Source organism: Rissa tridactyla, chromosome 6 (genome assembly GCF_028500815.1).
Source record: "Rissa tridactyla isolate bRisTri1 chromosome 6, bRisTri1.patW.cur.20221130, whole genome shotgun sequence".
NCBI lineage: Eukaryota > Metazoa > Chordata > Aves > Charadriiformes > Laridae > Rissa > Rissa tridactyla.
Genome location: NC_071471.1, coordinates 62984053 through 63005340, shown reverse-complemented (window position 1 = coordinate 63005340; position 21288 = coordinate 62984053). Strand labels below are relative to the sequence as shown.

Sequence of the window (21288 nt, the reverse complement as noted above, 5' to 3'; positions counted from 1 at the left end):
CACTCTGGGGACGATGGAGGCAATCATCATTAGCTGACCAACTGTGCACTCAATCTCCTGATAAAGAACACAAGACAAGAACTGAGCTGGGGATAGCTCAGAAATTACTTTAAAGGTTGTCTCCAATGAGGTAGAAGATGGGAAGCTACTGGCGTGATAAAACAAGGAGAGGCAATGCAAAGAGGCAACAGACTTGGAAAATATTTCAAGCAGCATTCAGAGTGGGAAAAACTATTATAAACTAAAAAAAAGTTTGTGTTAATAAGTAAAAAAATTTGTGGATGTGTGGATACTCAGGGAACACTAGATCTTAGGAGTGCCACATAAGTCAAATTTGCCAGCTTGAGATGTAAGCTAGATATTAGGATTTACAGAGATCGGAACTGAAAATGGTATCTGTCACTGAAGGCCCAGAAGCACTTGGCAGAAACACTTGTGATCAAATGATCTGAAAAGTTTTAAGCTTCAATACATGGGAAAATTCTACAAAAATCCAATCATGTTTGTTAATTGTAATACTATGTTAATCAAACCTAAAAAATTACCATGATAAAAGCAAGCCCATCAATACCGTTGCCAATTACCACTAGTAACCTTTACAGAACTTTTTTTTTTTAAATTTCTGACAAGCTGTGACACAGCATTGTGTTTTTTATAGTTCATTATCCATTGTTCTTCTTTACTTCTAATAGCTATCCTTTTATAGAAACTTGTGAGATTTCAAGATACACAATTTTGTTTATGAAGGTAAAAAATAATAATATACTTTTAAAATTACTTGAAACCTCATGAATAAATAAATACATAATTGTTAAACAAAAGTAGCATCTAATCAGTTGTCTTTCACATCATAGCACTGACCCTAATCTCTGGGGCATAAACAAACATGCATACTTTGTGCAAACTTTAATCATAAAAAAGAATGAAATATATTCCAACATAAATATTTCAGCAAATAGGCATGTGAAGAAGCATGAATGTTTAATTTAGACATCACCTCTGTCACTATCTGTTAGACATCATACCAGTGTTTCTCCTCTGGGAATTCCAAAATATAACCAAATTTCCAGTGCCCAACTGAAAATGATATTCATCCTTACCCACATAATACCCACCTACTTCTAGGAACATTCAAATATTTTAATATTTGGCAAAATTCTTCTCCAAGGCGATCATACAATATTTGGTCAATCCATGTCTTTACTAATACTACCTACAGAGTTTGAATAACCTTCCATTGCCTTGCTTATGCTGGAAGGCAGGATCTAGCATAACGGCCAGACGTCTGGGTTGGCTTAAACACCATCTTCTTCCACATATTTCTACCAAAGCTCAAGTCATTGCTAACTGAGTTCCTCAACTAGAACATACCACTGTGGTCAATTTAAGGATCTTCTGTTATACTGAACATCGTCTATTCAAGAGCTTAGCAATGGCACGTAAAATAGGAAGATAGGTGTTTTTAATATCGTCTTTCAAAGTCTGGAGACATAGGTTTAAATAAAACAGACCAGGTGAAGAAAAATGTGTGGTTTCCGTATGCTTTGTCATTTGAGACAGTGATCCCCCCACAATTGCATAAAAGTGCCTTTGATCTATTGCCTCAACTACACAGCCATGTGATGATCCTTAACTGCACGTGAACTATGGTCTCCTGTTTGGGAATATACCATGAAGCAAGTTTCAGTTACGTGTCTGGAGACTTACGGATACACAATACATACAATAAACGTGTCTAAGTGCAATGAAAAGTTATGTTCAGCAACTGAGTTCATTTCTCTGTGTACAAAAATACTGTTTCATGAACACTAGAAATCTGTACTTAAATAGCACCCTAACATTAAGGTTTTGCTCCTCAACCCCTGTACGCATTAAGTCTATAAAGAGGAACAAAAATATAAATCATCATCATTGTGAAAGCACATACTGCAGTATTTCCATGAAACCAGAAATCAAATGCTTCCAATGTGACATTTTATCTTTAAAAATGAGCTTAAAATGGCATGACTTAGAGGAGCGACAACAACACATAGTCTTTTGCAGTTGGTTTGCAAGTGAACTCATAATTTCATTGGAGCTCAGTAACAGAACTGGCACTTCTCAGAACATGCTGACCAAGGCTTAATGGAGTAAGAAGAGGAAAACAACTCAAGAAAACCTGCAACTGTGACATTTCACAGTGTCCTTGTTCTCCTTTTCCTCCGCCTACCCCCTTTCTTCTGAAGTGCTCTGACAAGATGGGATCCACGTCCATAACCTTATAATCATGTTTTATTGGCTGGGTTCTTAGGTTAAACTTTAGGTGTTTATGGACTTAACCTCAACTTTCTCGGCATCTCAGTATGGGAATGTTCTTAGAGGATGGTCTGTTCATAAGAACGAGAATTGGACCTGGCTGCATGTTTCTGGTGAAAGACCTAATATATTACTACATATGAAAAATGGGTATTGGAACAGAGTTCAATAGCAAGAAACTGCATTCAAATGCATGTCTAGTTCAGAAGCAGCCGCAGAACATGTATTCTATAAGCCAACATATACCACAAACAGAAGTTCTTCCCAGCATCCTTTAAGTAACTTGAAAAACCCTTAAAGATTAAAAGCCACAATTACAGTGTCTGAAAGGAAGAGCACAAGAAAGATCAAGGACACTCTCAATGTTCTAAGCCCTTGAGAACTTGGGTGTCTTTTTCAATCAAAAGTTGCAAGTGATCCCAGAAGGCAGACCATGTGTAATACTAAGAAGGAAAGCTAAAAAACCAAATATACTTCCTGCAAATCTGGCCTGGAGGGAAAAATCCCTCCTAACTGAGAACCTGGTGATTTGCGTAACGCTGGCAATGTGAGCAGGATGCACCGAGGGTTTAATGGTAGCAACAGTGCCTGCTCTCACCTTATGTCTAGCTATAGACAACTTCAGAAGACAGCGAAAAATACTCCAAGCTTTTGTAGCGTATCAAAAGGTCTTGTTATTTGCTCACTTACACTTTGATACTTTTGTGATTTATGGGAAATGACATCGGTTTTTGAAGTGATGAAAATAAACTTAGAATTAGTCTAGGGGGAAAAAATGCTCAATGTCTATTATTTTTTCAGTTATTGCATATTACAGTAATACTTGGACATCCAAGTGAGATCTACACCACTTTATGTTAAGAGCTGTTATGTACTTTTCTTTGACAGTCTACTGCTGCGAAGAATTCACGGTATACTTACACTACAGTATATATACAGTATATAGAGGTAAAGGCTGAAGACACTGATGTTTTAATCCACTTGTACAATTAAGGAGATATGGCACAGAGATTAAGGACAAGATTATTTGTGTAAAAATGTTTAAACAACTGTAAAAGATCTAAGCAAGGTCAGATGGGAAGTATGTGACAGAAAAAGGACCAAACAGATCTCCTGAGACCTAGTCCAGTGCATGATTAGCTGCATGATTTTCCCTTGCTTTCCCTTTTTATATTTGTCCTTAATCTGAACACAACTCAGAGACAGTCTCATGTCCTTCCTTACCATTTAAGAATCTGTAACTGGAAACACCTTAAGCAAGGTGTCCCCATCTGAATCCACTAATGTCACATGTTTGAAAAGCTCAATACATTAGCTATAAACAGCCAAACCAATGTTCTGTAAAGCAACAACACACAGGACAAAGGAAGATAACTTTAATATATAAATTAATATAGCCAGCTAAAACCTCAGAACGCCAATGGCCTCACACTACCAATTTGGTCTTCCCTGCTGTTTAAGAGAAAAACTCTTATTTTCCATTAAAAAATTCAATGTGCCTATATTCTAACTTTCCATCCAAATCTTAATCCCATTACCACCCAAAGGGATAAAATACCCTACCTGTGTATGTTCTCATGTAAAAGCTAAAGGAACATGGGATTTCACAAGGGACGATCTTTCTAATTACGATGAAGATATCTTTCAGCACATCAGCAGCCTTAACTAACCATGTCTGTACCTCATTGTAGTACGCTGCAACTTCCACCGATGGCTAGAGTGCAAGAAAAGCTTCAACAATTGAAGTAGCAGTTAGATTTGATATATAAACTTGACAATATGGCTGTAATTATACCAGACTCCTCATCAAGTTACATCACAGGATAACACAAATTTTTTATCTAATTTCAAACAAAATTTTTTGAGTTCAGAAGTATTTTTTCTGACTAGTGATAGCACGAATTGAAATCAGAATCTGAAGCTCTAATTCAATTAACTTCTGGCTTGTACATCTTTAGAACTAAGGTTGTAAGTGTCTAAAAATGTAACATTTAAAAACTGTATTGATGGCATGCAACACTTTGCTTTCTAAGAGACTAGGATCTAACTGTACTAGGTGCTGTATAAACACTCTGAATTCCCACCTCTTCACTATTCCCAAACCGCTAGGTAACAAATTTAAAGTAGTGTTTCATAAAAGAATTATCATTGCTGGAACAATTTTAAAAGAAGTAAAGAAGGGAAATATCTTTTTGTCAGAAAGTGAAGGATCAATTGAGAAGTACATGGATGTACTGAGCAAAAGGAGGAACTAGTTTTCCAGAAACAGTCCATTTTAAACTCAGTCATGTTAAGAATTACTTAAGATTACACTCTGCACAGCAGAACAGATGAAACCTTGATTTCTGCTGCTGGCCTCCACATCTACAACAAAATTGATGCATATTTATACCTCAAAAGCTAAAATAATTTACTTAAAGTGGACAGGGTCAGACAGATTGGCATTCTAAAAAAAATAAAAAAATAAATTGTTTCCAAGTAGATGAATAAAAGGAAATGGACATGGTCCTTAGGTAAGTATTTTTCATAGTGAAATCACGGAACCGTTATTATGTAGATATCTATCTAGGAAGTAATATCTAGGAAGAAAAGATATGTATATAAATAACATTATTTATTATTTAACAATATTAATAGATCCCATCATCATTAGTCTTTGTTATTTTAAGAGAAAACTTTCACGGTTAAATTTTCATAAACAGACAATGAAGCAATAAATTAATCAATCAGGTGCATCAACCAAAAAATCCATATCATACATTCGTCCTGGCTTTGTAAACTAAAATTCTGACAGGCAGAACTTCAGGAGAAGCTAAGAGAATTTCTGGCCACAAGGGTGGAAGAGCAAAGCACTACCTTTAACGGGCATTCGTTAATTTCATTAGTATCACAGATTAGAACTAGTGCTTGTCTATATATGTACGTTGTGAATGAACAGTAGCCATGCCCTTTACTTTAGAGCATACTTTTAGAGCTGACTATAGCAACAGGAAAATCACAGTCACTCCTGTCTGTAACAGAAACAGCTCCTTTTCATGGGAGTAAAGGTACAAGAGTAGTCCATATGCTCATTGCAGAACTGAAAATGCTTACGTATCAAATAGTAATTCAAATCAATTATCTATCTGACATGGCATTAAATAACTTCCAAATAAGCGGACAGCATGCTGAAAAAATCAGTCTAATACCATCAGTGATGGGTTTTGAAGTTCTCAGAGTGAGAACATCTCTGGAGAGATTTGTTTCTATGTTATTTCATTTTGGGGGTTTATATTGAATCTGCCAGTGTATTTGAACACAAATCTCATAAGCCTTAATCACATAGATGTTGCCTTCTGTTCTGATGGCTGTGTTATACAAGGGAATAACTTCCATATTTTGGAAGCTCGGATAAGTGCAGAACATGTCTCTAACTTGGCGGGTGACTGTCCTCACCAACTCACAACGGTTCCAGGCAGAAAGCAGTAACTTCACCTACGCTCCAAAGAAATAGGCAAGTTGCCAGCTAGTTTCTGAATGACTTGGTGCTGACTTAAAATATTTGAGATGTTTCTGCATTTCTGGGCAGCACGAGGGACTTGAGGAAGGAATTTTTCACAAAAGGAAAAGCTGCCACAGCATTCTGAGCAATGGACCATACCAAAAAATAACTCTCCAAATGGAATAATGGAGGAAGAAATTTTAGTCCGCAAGGTCTGATGCAAGGTTTTTGTGATTTCTAAGACATGAACTAATTGAGTTAGCAGAAAAATACAGAGTAGTCAGACAGGAACAGCATCATGGGACATAGTAGTGTATGTTGAAATTTTTCTCCTTTTGCACATAACCTATAACATGTCTTTTCTCTCTTAAACTGCATTTTAGAGGTTTAGTCCTAAGGCTCTGGCTATAGGCAGTTGATCAAATTGCCACAAGCCCAGGGCCATCCATTCATTCCATTAGCTGAGGTAATCAACTCTTAGCCCATCATGTACTCCTAAACCACTGTAATTACAAAGAAAAGTACATCAGTTTAAACCACCCTTGCAGGCCAGCATTGATTGCAACAAAGTAGTAATTAATACATAATCAGTTAGCGTTACTCATCTGAGAAGCAAATCATGAAGCTACCACAATTGAATTGATCATAGTCATCCATTCACATCTTAAATCATACCATGTGTCTGTACAATACCCAGTGCAGCGAAGTCTTCATTATGGGTGCAGCCTTTAGGCACTATACTAATTGAGTAACAAAATAATAATAATAATAATAATAATAATAATAATAATAATAATAAGGAACATAAGTTTTAAAGAAACTTCAGCACATACATTTTGCACCCAACATCCTGCAATTATCCCATTGATCAGTGCAATTGTAGGTATCAGAGATCTGGTTAATTAAATTTTGTCAATCTACCAGTCTCAAACTTTTAATAATGTTTCCTTTGAACATACATTTTTGAAAGGACTAACCTGAACTTCGAAAAATAAAAGCGGATAAAAGGGCAAGGAAAAAATATACTGGCCACACACTGACAGAAACCCTTTAAGTATGTCCTATATTTCTGAGTGGATCAAATTCCTGACTTGTTGGGAGAAAGCATGTTTGGATGCACTATGGAAAGTAAAAGTAAATTTTTTAAAAAAAGAAAAGCATAAAGAAGAGAAATAGCAAATGAAAAAGCTGCTTGACAGAGGCTGCACAGAGCTGACATGCACAGAACCTGGGTCGCTACTACATGGAAGTGCTCAATATGTACTAAAACATACTTGAGTCCTACACAATGACAGCCAAAACCACAACACTCAAAAAGATACATAATCTCATACCACCTGTTGCCTACATTGCTGAGAAAAGACAGCAATGGATTAAGAAATTTTTCAACTATTTTGCTCCCAAAGAATTCCTTGTCTTTAAGAATCAGCTCTTCACCTTTTTAAACACATATGCATGTATTTATACATATACAACGATGCATCTTACCCAGAATATCTTTAATTTATTAGTATATCTCCTGTGTGAATTTCCTAGAAAAGAAATGAGCAAAGAGTACAACACTGATTACCAGGAACTCTTCATAACTTCGGTGCCCCATCACCTATGGCTCAGAACGACGCCTGCTATATGCACAGCCCTTACGCATTCTGGGGCCATGCATGGCAGCTCGCTTTCTGCTGGGTAGCACTACCAGAACTATGCAGTATTTTTCTTGGGATATTGTTCTGCACTGACCACAAACTGAAGCACAAACTTTATGAGGAACAACTTCAACAACTTCGGAAATGGCACAGTTCCAGCAGGACACACCCTGGAGTGCATTACAGCACTGCCTTGTAAACTCTTTTATTAATTTCATAATAAATGCTTAGAAATCAGACTTTTTGCAGGTGATAATTAAATATAAAATCAAGGCAAACCAGATGTGTGATAAATTCTTGGCACTGGTCTAATTTAACTGAGTTTTAGCATCGATTTCCGGCAGACCCAGCCCTGCTCCCGCTCTGGATCCCCCTCCCGTGCACATCGTCAGGTCTTTCAGTATGCACTTTGCCTCTCTCAACACAGCCTTTAAAGTCTCAGTTACCATTACAACATCTAAATGTGGAAAGGTTTAACACTTGATTTGGTTTTGTTCAAGTTTAAATCCACTGTTGCAGTTCACGGTAAAACTTTTTTAAAAGATCCATAAACTTTTTATGCACTTTTCAGCTCAATACCGGCTCATTTTTCTTTGATGACATCAGTGCAACAGTGACTTTCTGTTGTGCTTCAAAAAGGGACTAAACTACTGAGAACTTTCAATAGTTCCATAAAATGAGGCCTATACCCCAAAAGGGGAAAGTAAGTAACATCTCGGCTCTCCTCCTTTCTCACCACCTCTCCAGCTGTCAAAGGAAAATTACAAATGGCAGACCTTAAATGGTAATTTAAAAAAATTACAGCAAACCTATAAATGCATTGTAGCTACAACATGCATAGGGTCCCATTAACACATCTCTCACAAACTGGAAGCTGCACGGTCTGTTTGAAGAGAATAACACCGGACTTTGTCCCTACAAACCTGATTTAGCTTTGGAAATCCCCGGTCTGTTTGAAGAGATTGATATTGAACTTCACCCCTACAGACCTGAATCAACTTTGGAAATCCCCACTCCAGAACAAAGACTGACGAGCCTGTATTAGCCAGCCTCCTTCTCCCCAGAAAAGGACGGATTTTACTTGCTCCACTTTGTGCTGGAGAACGAGGGAAAGAAATGAGCAAGGATGAACTCTAGTGAATTGGTTGCACGGGGCTGAGACCTTCTCCATCCCCACCACTTGGGCTATGGGTGCAGCTCCAACTTCCAGCCACACAGGGACACACGAAGGTCCCCTGAGCACAGAGCACATGGTGGCTTCCCCTTTCTAATTCCTGCCGTGCAGCTGCATCCAGCAAAATTATAAGCCATGCCCAACACAGGTGGTTTCCCTTCCCTTCAAAGGGACCCTTACACCCTGTTGCACTGCGCGGCTCAAAACCATGTCCGCTTTGTTCCCAGTGAGCCTGCCAAGGTCACAGAGGGATGGGATAAATCTGCCCAAGAATGGTATAAGTCACTTTTACTTGTCACATAAGGAAGCGTATGACTAGATGCCATGTCTCTACTGAGGCCTGTCTGGTTTGGCTCAGGAGCAGGACCACAGCCACTCACACAAACCACTAAACCCCTGACCCGTGTGAACCCATAGAAAAGCGTAGCGATGTCAGGAGCTCGAATGACTCCTTACCCTGCTGCTCTCTACTGTCCCAGACACGACACAGATCAGGAGAGCTGATGATGAGTAGGATGTATTTCCTAGCTTTGTCTATTAAAGGTTGCTACAATTAAAACCATAAATAAATGTAACTTTGGTCTGTACTTTGCACTAGAAAGTTAATTTGCTACTAAATTCATAATGACCCATACATAAGGCCACCCTGATTTCTCTCCTGGTCATCTACTTGGGATTGGCACACAAAATTCATCACACTGGAGGGCATATGTCACAGCCCAGGACAGGGACCCACATGGTCCTCACCCACAGGAGCCCCTTTTTGACTGGGGAGGAAAGTCAGAAGAGTCAGTGTGCTTGTGGGAACACGTCTCCCACATTAACCTCTCTCATCCTGTATCAATGTCTGTGAATTACAGAAGCTAAGGGAAAGAACAAAGAGAAACTGCATAAAACCTAGTTATTTCAACAATCTATTTTGCACGGTAATTAATCAGATCAGCCCTCTAAGGGGCTCCACAGATCCTAAGGTAAACTTAATTCACTGTAATTGAATTAAACACTATTGAGCTAAAAGTTATAATGCCTAGCAAGAAGGATAAAAAATATCCCTACAAAACCTCCAGGCTTTTTAAAGCAAGCAGGGAACTAGCAGCTATGCAGAAGCCAAGCAGCAGAACAAGAGGATTCGCACTGCAGAAATGACAAAAATCAGAAAACACCACAAAGAAAAATATGTTTGTTTTGATCCTTCAGTCTAGGTTTTAACATCTTAAAATGAACCACAGTATTATGTTCAAAGGTGAGTGATAAAATATTTTTCAGGGGTATCCTATGCATCGGATAGAGCTGACTGTCAGCTTCCTTTCTTTAATGCAAAAGTCTGAAGTCGGTTTTAAGCTAATGATGGTACTTTCCACTCTTTACAGGCAGAACAGAAATGGTCTATTTTGAAAAAGGAATTTTATAGCATTTATAAATGAAACAATTTAGGCAACTGTATTAGTAAATTTTTCTACTAATGACTGCATACAAAGATTTTCATGTATACAAATGTCCTCACCTTGAAACAATTCAATAATTTGTTCTTGTGAACATGTGTGGCCTGCAGATTGCCTGTGAACTATTTGTCCTAGATGCTGTTTTGATTACTTGTAATTCATATTTTTCTCTCTGCAACACTTGATTAATCACCTCCATCTCATGTTATTGTTCTTACTTGCTGACTGGATGAACCCCAAAGAACTTTCATATTCACATGCCTGGGACAAATATTCATAATTACATACCTTTGCACGATTATCTGTTACCATTTCTTTCCTCTGGAACATTCTCTCCATTCAACACTTACTATTAGGAACACTCAAAGTGAATATAAAGCAATGTGAAAAACTAAAAGGCATTCACAGTATTCTTCTAATGAATGCTCACAATCTTTTTTTTTTTTTTTAAACTAACAGCATCAGTCCAGAGAATGGGTAAACAAATCAAAAAATAACTCCAGAACACTACCTAGAATGCAATTACATCAACAAAATTTCTACTATAATACTACATGTAAGAAAAAAAATTCCAAAACAAACAGGAAGTTTTACTGCTAAACTGGAAAAACAATTTTCCTGGTGAGTCTTCCTTTTAAAAATAAAGCAAAAGCCAGAACTTTGCATAATCTCACCCCCAAAAAGTAGATGGTAGCTACTACTTTTACTAAAATTATTACTGAACTTATGCTCAGAAATACAGGCTCAATGGCTACTTGATTTGTCATGAGAATGAAAAAAGATAAACAACTCAAAGTGTTCTGAATAAATGGCAATTTACCAGAAATACAGTGTTTCCTTGAATGCTCTTTTGGCTATGAGCAATAACGCTGCCACAAAAATCTGGTTTGCATCATCTAAATGCTTGAAAAAAGAACACATAATTTAGGAAAAAAAACGATGGCTGCCACTTAGCCATAAAGAGCAGCACTAGTGTTAGAAATAGCTTTTCTACGATATTTTTGTTCTTGTTCTGGGTTTTTTCAGCAGTAGGAGTAATTACCGTGGTTTGTGAGGGCAGTGTTTAGTGCTATTACCCTTTAAACACTGTAGACAAACACTGAGCCTGACTCCAGGAAGGTTGAATGTGGCCACAAGCAGGGCTGTAGCCACATCCTTGCCTTCAACCCACCAAGGAGCCCCAGTGATTTCACAAGAAGTAAAGGCTGCGCTCGAGAAAAGGTGGGTTGCCTTTGATCCAATTTCTTGTCTGTTTGAAAGGAACATTCTTTTACACCTTATATGATAATTTTATGCACAATACTTTCACCTGAAAGGCACGAGTGGAATGACCCACTGAAGTTTCATAGAATGGATATTCTTTCCCTTTAAGAAATGGACCCCAGTGCCAAATGTCTTCTGTGCTCTGTGAGCTTCGTTTTCTATCTCCAGGAAGATCCTTTACAAACCTGAGAAGCTTCTTCGAAGAAAGACATCCCTATATAGCTAGAGATAGATTTCTGAAATGCTATCACTGGTAAAACAGGTACTGATGATGACAGAGGGGGCACACACAGATTTGAAGCTCAGGATGCATTAGGGGAGGCTTTTACCACCTGTATTTGAGGAATTAGCTTGTCCTAGCCTAATCCATTGCAGTGACCCCTTAGGGTCTACTTTGAAACAGCTCGTAGCAGCCAGCTGGGAGGTTTGCAGAAGCTCCAGCCCCCGCCGTGATTCCCTGAGCTTGCACATGTGCACATCCCATGCTGTCAGCCGTATCTGCACCCAGCCTTTCCTCCTGGGGAAGGCAGCACTCCGCACTGCGACCAGTCTCCTCTCCACCCAGCAGAAGGCCAGTAGAGAGTGCAGGGAGATCACCCAGTCACGCACACTGCTTCGGCTCCTTTTTACTGGCACAAAACTCAATTTTACTTTGGCATGTAATCTGCAATTAATTCAGATGCCTTTATACAATACGTAAGTATTCGGCTGAATACCAGCTCATTCTTCTCCTCTTTTTACACAACCTTCTTTTGTGATAATTTTCTAGGAAGGTGCCCTTGGGTCTGGTTCTTTAACTTCCTTCCAAGGCTCAGAGGGACTCTGCAGTATTGACCCTCCAACCAGCTGAAAGAGCCTGGAAATGGCCTTACCACCTGAATGACAGGCAAGATGCAAGGAATGAAGGGGTTTCTGCAGATCCAGTGTAAGATGAATCACTTCCTACAGAAATTAGTGATAATAGCATGTACAGCACATGAATCCTCTGTGTTTTTAACCCTTGCTGGGAAAAAAAAGTTACTAGTCAGGGCAGTGCACTTTGAACATAAACAAGCATCACCCTGTACTTAGCATTAGACCGTGGAGGTGGCCTATTTATTAACACTTGGTTTTGCTCCGATTACAAAGCTCGTTGGTATTCCCTTCCTCTTTCAGCACTCCATCAGCTGACTGCAACCAAGTCAATAGGCCAGTTTGCATAGTTTATGAAAACCAAATACACTTTATCAACCGGCCGGCTGACGCACGATGTGTGGTCACTTTGACGCTTAGGTGTGGAATAGCAAAGATGCAAGTAACACCAGGGGAAGGGTTCTAAATTCCAAGAAGAAATATTACTTTTCCAGTCAATGGATTAAGTGCTCTGTAACTGGCTTTGCACAAAGGGCGTGTCTGCCTAATTGGGCTAATTGCAGAGGAACATATTGAGCACCCCACATTCCTTAGCCCAGACAATAGGTGAGTGGCACACCTAATCCCTTTAAATGGGATGCCTGGTGTTGCCTGCAAATCTGTTTATAGTGTTTAGCAAACTCGAATTAGTATTTGCTAGCATAAATGCCCTGCTGTGCAGACCTTTGTTAACTTCAGGCTACTTCCTTGTTCTCTTAAAGCTGTTAAACGAGTCAATCTGGCCTTAATATGTTTCAGTGCTGTGTCCACTACTTATCTTTCAAGACTATTGTTTTCTAATGCATCCTCATAAACGTCTAAGAGGTTCTTCATTGTGACAACAATTTGTTCAATAATTACAGGTTCACATGAAGACAGACCAATATGCTCTGTGGAAAATCAAATATCCAGATGGGGGGCGGTGGTAGGAGAGATAAAGACAATGTCAAAGTATTTAAAAAAAAAAGATAGGTCTGGTATAAGAAGTCTGTAAGCGTTTTAGCATTCTCATAATTAAGGAAACAGAAAATTAATTAATGGCTATGCATTTTACAGAGTCTATTAGGGGTCTACAGGGATACTGCATCAGGGAAAAGATTAATTTGTGTAGTCTTTTGTGTTGTTCTTTGGCTCACAAAATGATCGAAAACAATGATATTTGGGATTAAGAAAGTATTGAGTATTTACTCCTCTGTGTCCAAGGCATGGAAGATGTGGTCTGTGCTCCAAACAGTTCACAAAACAAACAGATCTGCAAAGGAACTAGTAACAAATTATCCTTGTATCCTTAGCTGCATTATCTTCAACGTGAAAAAACTTCATGAACATTATGGCATCTATATAGCAGGAAAGAAGCCACTGAAGACCTTAGTTAACTTTTCAGACCTTAGTTAACTCTTCAGATATTAGCAGATGGCAGGCCTGCCATCCAAATGAACGCTCAAATCATATATGCACACCCAGATACCTCCAAGGCACAAGCTTATGACCTGCCAGCAGTGGCTTTCTGCTACCTCTTCTGACCCTGCTACCCCTTTATCACTACCTTGATAGCAAAACAATTGCCAAACCCAACTGTGATGTTCAGCAAGACAGAAAAAGAGACCGCTGCTAACCTGGGCTTACCTCAGTTCTGCAGCTGCAATACACCAGCACCCTCCCAGTATTTCAAAAAGCTCCCCTTTCCCCCTCCACCCTCCTTTGGCCGGTGGAGCAAGCCATGGGCATCACCAGAAGTCCTCTGTCACTTTAAGAACTGAAACAGGAAAACCTGTACCATTTTTATACTTTTGTTCATTCTTTTCAACCCATTCTAACTCCTTCCCCCTGGGAGTTAGCCCTCCACCAAAAGTTTCTTTCAGTAAAGCACTAGCTCTCTCTATTAAGCTCACCCACCCCTGCTTAGCCTTAACACTGGTTTCTTTGTACTTGCCTGGTGAACTGACCAGCTATACAGCACAATAGCTACAATTACTAAATTACACTGCCTGTCACTGCCTTTTGTATCACACCTCTAACAGGTGTCATTACCATGATAGGCAAATTGTAATCATGCATTCACAGCCCCCCCAGTCTTAATAATGTATTTTTTTATTATTATTATTTTATTGTACATAATATATGTGTGAATACGGCACAGAGGCTGAATGGTTGGTAAATGCACAGGACTGAAAGATTGAACTGCGTGGACTGCAGACATGAACAGCAGCATTTAGGACAACAAAACCAAATGCTACCACATCCCTGATACCGTGAATACATGCACGTACAGAGATATATTAAAATAGTAACACTCATAAATGTGGTTACAGAAAACATATTGGTTTGAAAAAGCTGCATACGAAGGCATTTCTGAGCTGAGGCTGTTCCCCTGCCTTAGCTCACCCAGCTGTGCCTCGGCGCTGGACATAAAAGATACACCAGGACAAACTCTTCTGACATCCCTTGTGAAACCCAAACGGGTGAGGAAAGCACAAATTCTATGAATGCAGCAATTTAAAGCAGGTTTTGAGTATAAATTTAATGCCAAAATGTAATGAGATCCTGATTATATGATTCACATATACAAAATCAAATGTTTAAGCAAAGTTTAACTAAACCAATAAGAAACTTTTTTACATAGGCCAATGGAAGCTGCCATAACCTTTTAAAAGTGATAAATATATCGATATCTTGCTGTCTGCTGTTTTCTGGGGCCTCACTCATTACTGTGTTATTCCAGTTGAATACCAGCACAAATCCACTGACTTTATTGACTGGTATAAAAGGTCACGTAGTAGCAAAATGGGTTCCTAGAACCCAACCTGATAATGAAGGCATTGACAGCCCTATCAACACAGTTCAGATTTCCTCAGTGCAATACACAGTTAGAAATAAAACACAAAACTTCACACACGGGCAATGTAATACCTGGAGTGAAGAAAAAAAAAAAAAAAAAAGAAAGAAACTCTGCCATCCACCCTTAGTTGAGAATCTCCCTTCTTTAATTCACACTGTCAAGAAACTCTGGAGAAAAGGAATTGCAACAAGTCCTGATGGATAAAATAGTTTTCATTTTGTTTCATTTAAAAATTGAAATCCAAAGTTAAGCCCTTTTTAGCTTTACAGGGTGTTGTAACAACACAGATGGTTGTTCTAGCTGAGAGAAACACAAGAGGAGAGATGGCCTGAGAAATCTCATTACAATCCAGTGCCAGTTTAGATGTTAATACAGATAAGAATGACGGTTCTTGTCTTTCTGAAACACCATATTTCAGAGTTTAAGTAAATTCTGACCTATTAAAGACCTGGCATCTTTCAGATCGGTGAAAAAAAATTTGGATTCAGACATTTCTTCTGCCAGAGGGACACACTGTAACACACTGAGAAAGTAGGTGAGCTACTTTGAAGCACATGCCCTCTAGGCCACATCCCATTTTAAAACTGTAACATCACCATCAAATCATAATACAAAAAGCTAGCAGGGATCAGTGCTATTCATAGCCAGGAAGAAACCATCACCCCACCTGAGACACGGAGTTGCAGTCATTTGACAGACCCCGTGATTACAGTATGGAATTCTGGCAGGAGAAAGAAGATGGAAAACGCATGAACAAGATGAGGGTTTTCCCCTCTTTAGTCTACACTAAGGGCTGCAAGGAAGATGTCAATGTCATCAGCACAAGAGAGAAGTGGCAGACTGGGGTTATCACTCATGGTACCAACTTTTATAGTCTACAGAAGTTTTTATAATACTTGCAAACATGACTTACTCTTCTGTTCATCTCAGCTGTGGGAACTGCATATTTAGGAGGAAGAAAACATAAAACACATGTGGTCAGGAGACCGTACCTTACTCTTGATTCTTTACCACATTTTCTACAGTTAGACAAAGAAAGTAAACCAGAGTCGGTATGACACACTCTGATAACTTGGCAGACAAGAAACATAAAAGCAATACAGAAGCTGCCACATGATGTCTTGCATAATCTTTGTGAATCACCTGTGAATCATACTCCCCTGAAATACAACACCAAACTGAATTGAAAGCACCTTACTTCTCCTCTCCGTATTTTAAAAAGGATGTTGAATAATTGAAGAGTACAGTGAAGAGCCACAGAAAAGATTTACACATTGGGGGCAAAGAACCCTATTTTACAAGGAGGGATTTCAGGAATTCAGTTATGGTCCTAAATTCGGTTTAGTTATGGTCCTAAATATTTTCATGGCAGAAGGTTCCACTGGCTAATGCAGTCTCCAGTCTGTCAGGAAAGGGAGTATGAAGAATTTATTACTGAATCTTGAAGCCAGGAAAACTCAGATTAGAAATAGGATCTCCTACTCCTTTAGACACAGACTGATTCACTATTAGAATGATTATTAAGGAAGGAGGTGACTTCCTCATCTCTTGATACTTTCAATCCAATGGTGTATGTTTTTCTGGAGAAGATATTTTCATGCGTACAACTTACTGAGTTAAATGCTGAAATGATTAAGTGAGATTCACTGGCTTTTTTTTGTACAGTAGGTGAGATGATGATTTAATAGTCCTCTGTCCTTAAAATCTATGAATTCATTAATTATGTAAATGTCTAATAATTTTCCTCCATCAGATATGACAGCAGTCTCTCTCTCCACTTTAGAGATAAATTCAAATACAGACTTATAAAAGTACTCTCCCTCTCTAGGGCACATGCAAGACAATGGCCACGGAAAACTTTGAGTAGATAATGCCAAACCCGAATCTGTACAGTGAAAATCCAACCTTTTCAATAAGGCCCTTAGGAATAGCATGTAAATGTGAAGAAATCTGGAACAAGAGGTTAGGTATGTCCAGAGTGGTGCAAGCAAGCCTCTTCACTCACAAGACCTGAAATTAAATTTTTAAGAAAGAAATGAGACCACTTGCTACGTAAATCTCTGTGCAGCATTTACACCTCACTGCAGTAGTGAACTATTTAAAAAACAAAAAAAACCCCCACTTTAATAAATACTCTACGAAAATCTTACTGGACGTTTTTCTTCATTTTATGAAGTCTAATGTAAGCCATCCCCATCGCGATCCCTGGGCAACACCAACTTCAGAATCAATCGTTATACTCCATCTACCACACTAAGGCCACAAGTGAACCGGTTACTGCCATACTACCAACCTAGCTCCCTCAAAAGGAAAAGGTCTGCAGAGGAGATAAAACTTTTCTCAGATATAGTTTGAAATGTCAGACATACGATTTGGTACAAAAGCCCACTCTCAGGTCTGAAAAAGAAGGTGCCCTGTTTTACAAAGACTTCATTGGAATCAGCCATCCTCCTATTTACGTGATCACAACCTAGCAAGGGTTTCTTTACTACTTCCCAAGTGTTACTTAAAAATTGTACATATTAACAGAGAGGAAAGAAAAGGGAGAGAGAAATTGTATGCATCTAGGTGTACGTACAAAAGATACATACATAAAATCTCACTGCCTTTTATAAGGCTGTGGGAATTATTTCAAATGTATTCCGTGCTAGTAAATAGTTACGTTACTCTTGCATCTCTCAGTCCATCACTAGCATTGAACTGAACAATTGGTTTTAACACATTCTGTCATTGCTTCTACAAGTTCAACAACTAAGCCTTAGATCTACCACACTTTTAAATATTTAAGCACAGTGAAACTATTGAGAAAAGTTAAATGCGCACATTTATCAGAACGTGCAGCCATTTGGCACTTTCATTTTCAAGGCCAGGCCAATTGCACTTTATCAATCTTTATTCAGTATATCAGTCTACCTCTTGGCAAGCATGTATGACTGGCCAGAGAGACCAACTTTTCACCAGTCAAATCTGCAATCAAATACCCTGTCTCCCCCTCTCTCGCTGCTCAGCACAGCTGAGATTTTCAGACTCACCTACAGTTACCTTTCTATTACCTTTACAATTACAATGTCTCCCTTTCTCAATCTCAATCTCCCTCAATCTCAAACTTTCTCAATCCCTCTGTTAAAACTCCATTGCTATAACGTTTGTGAGAAGGGAAAAAAAAAACAACCCCAAAACTTATCACATGCAGGCCACAGATGCATCAAGTTCCCTGCCCAGGATGCTAATCATCACTGCTCTTCTTTTCCTTTTCAACCTGTTAATCCTCATCCATCTTCCCCTGTTTGATTGCTAGGGTTTTGGAATAGGAAGTATTTTTTTTTCCCACATTTGCACAGCAAATGATACAACAGAGCCTTCATCCAAGACAAGCATCCTTAGTATTATGGTAATAGAAGTTGCAAGGCAATATATAGTAAGAATAATTACAAGGCCAGAGATCTGCTGGGCTGCATTATACGTACAAGCTGCAGATACTGCAGATTTCCCAACCACAGCTACACTGGCATAAAATAAACCTTGCCCCATGCCACTGCACCACGTTTATACAAGATCCCTTTAATATACTAGAAAACAAGGGAGAGTTTCTGATTACTTTGTAATTATTTTATATATACGAGGTAGGTATACTTCAAACCTAATGACTCTGTCTGCTGCTCTTTATACTGTAATTTCTGCTATGCTTTTTTAGTGATCACAGACATACGTCTCCTAAACAAATTAAGTAGACACACATTTAAGTGACAGCACATTTTCAGAATACATCATTATATGTTGGTAATGAAAAACTACAACATCACTACATATGAACTTATAAAAATGGCAGAATAATACCCTGATAGAATCACATGAAAATAAAATTACATTGCATTGTTAGAACATTTGAAATTAATATTAAAGAGTTTTGAGAATAACCATTTAAAAATATATTCTGCTTTATAAGAAGTGATCTTATCAGGACCAAGCAGAATTTGTGTTTCAGGTAAGTTGGATCTTGAATCTGCAATGACAAGAAAGAAAAACCTGCCACAGTAATACAAAACAGAATTTTAAAGACGCAAATAATGATTTAAGATCGCATGTATCCTCCCACAAAACCTATTTTCTTCACAAAGATTCATAAAGAGAACACACACAGAGAGACACACAGCCACATGCAAAACCAGTTATAATGACAACAGTCAGAAAAATAGAGACTATCTGCATAAAACAAACTGGCACTTAAAAATAAAACACACATGTTTCTAAACAGAAGATTTTCTGAAACAGATACAGCATCTTTAACAGTATATCACAGATCTACAGAGTAAGAAGTTTATCTTACTAATCAGTTATTAACTGAAGATTTAATAGTTCCATTAGAGAAGGTAATTCCCTCGTTTTCTAATACCTTCATATCATTAAGTGACTGTTAATTTCATGTGAACGTCTTACGTTTTTCATGTATTGTACCCTGATTCAAAAAGTAAAAATACCGAATATTTGACACTGAAAGACAACAAACCCCAGGAAACTAAAAATACTAAACACACTGCTCAGAGATCCTGCCCCCCTCCCCCCTGCATTAGATGAGGTTAGTGTTTATGCAAATATATTACTAATGTGTATTACAAATTAAGCAGAACAGAATAATCTTTTGCTTAGACTTACAGGACATTTTACGTCTTCAATTAGATGAGCAGCAATAATATTCACTTTGAGTTCTAAAATCCCTTTCACAGATAGAGAGGTTAATTGGTTGATCTTACAGTATGGATAAAATTCAATACCTAAATTAAAATCATGTGCGCGCGCGTGTGTGTGTATATATATGCAAACTTATATATATATGTATATTTACACTTTTTGAAAAAGTTACTTTAATTAGAGTAACAGACATCTTTTTGAAATGATTTAAGTTTAAACCCAGTTCAGGAAAAACACCTTTTAACTCCTTGCATGTTATTAACATTGTATTTTTAACTCTTACTCAAATAGAGCCAGATGCTTTTTTTGTAACTTTATTATTAATATCCCTGGTATATGGATAAATGTTTAATAGGAAATTGATATACATTTCAAAAGAACAAATAACTGTGTTATAAGCACTGTATTAAAAAGTAACTACAGCGTATTTACAGATCCAAAAAAATCTAATAGGGTCAAACTTATAAGACACTGACTAACGTTACAAGTAGGTACTTAGAAAAATGCGGCATTTTCCCCAAATTCCATTATGGTAACAAACACAAAAAGATGCTGATATCCAGTTCTGTTAGGTACATCTTTAGTTCCACCCATTACACAATATCAAGTAAGAAAACAGTTTTCTCTGACTGGTGGCTCAATGGCGCAGCCTATGTGTGCAAAAGTATAACACAAGAAGTTTACAGTTTTACAAATGAGTGCCAGCCCTCTGGTTTTGTTGCATTTAGATAAGCAAACACACCTACAATTTAGAAAAGTGATGAGCTGAATAAGAGAAAGGCTATTTTAATATAATATGCATACTTATAGACTTAAATTAATGAAATTATCCACAACATAAAAAGATGAAACTCAAGTGATTCTGTGTAGAATTCATAAATAAGCATCAATTATTTTGACATTTTTCTGTAAAACTAGATCTGAAACAATGATTTTCACTCATCTTGTATCAAAAAGATACTACAGAATGTAAACATATATATATATATAAAAATATGCTTTCACCTCATAACCTTTAAAATGCACATTTGGGTATATTAATATTGGTTGTTTTATGTTCATCCTCTCAGAGACAAAATACCTACTTAGATTTACACTTTTGTTCTCAAAGTGATATATTCAGTGTAAAACATTTTACTACTCTGCTATAAGTAACGAGTAAATTCTTAGCTTACAGCCATAAGCTAAGAATCTTAGCACAGCAGCATGCAAATATAAGCACCAACAAACACTCTCCTCCTATACATACATCTAACATCAACCAGCTCTCCCACTTCCCCACCCCAGCCCGCGCCCGGTTCAAAGCAACCAAATTCAGTAATTCGACTTAATTATGATCGCAAACCAGTTACAGCACAGGATCTAAGTGTGGATTGTAAAAATCGGGCAGTTTTGGGAGAGAGGAGGAGAGAAAGAGACAGAGACTGACCAGCTCACGCCTCTAAAAACCCTGGATAATAATTTTCAGCCAGGGTAGCATGCCAGTTAGTCCATTCAGAGCGGATGTCCTAAACTCGGCTATGATATGTCATGACCTATATCGCTTGGTATAAGTGAACTGAACAATCTTA

At 38.0% G+C, this 21288-nt stretch overlaps 1 protein-coding gene across 9 annotated transcripts in view; it reads right to left on the bottom strand.

Annotated features, from left to right (window-relative positions):
• The window catches only part of VTI1A (vesicle transport through interaction with t-SNAREs 1A), a 276673-nt gene that overhangs the window by 163335 nt on the left and 92050 nt on the right, over nt 1-21288 (bottom strand). Inside the window, exons 7-8 of one of the 9 annotated variants that reach the window (XM_054205301.1) lie at nt 18947-19031; nt 69-17038 (exon numbers count right to left, since the gene is read on the bottom strand). The exons of 7 other annotated variants lie outside the window; for them this stretch is intronic. In XM_054205301.1, the coding sequence (XP_054061276.1) occupies nt 17026-17038; nt 18947-19031 (98 nt within the window). In that variant the 3' untranslated portion in view covers nt 69-17025. One more of the 9 variants, XM_054205297.1, reaches the window with a different exon arrangement.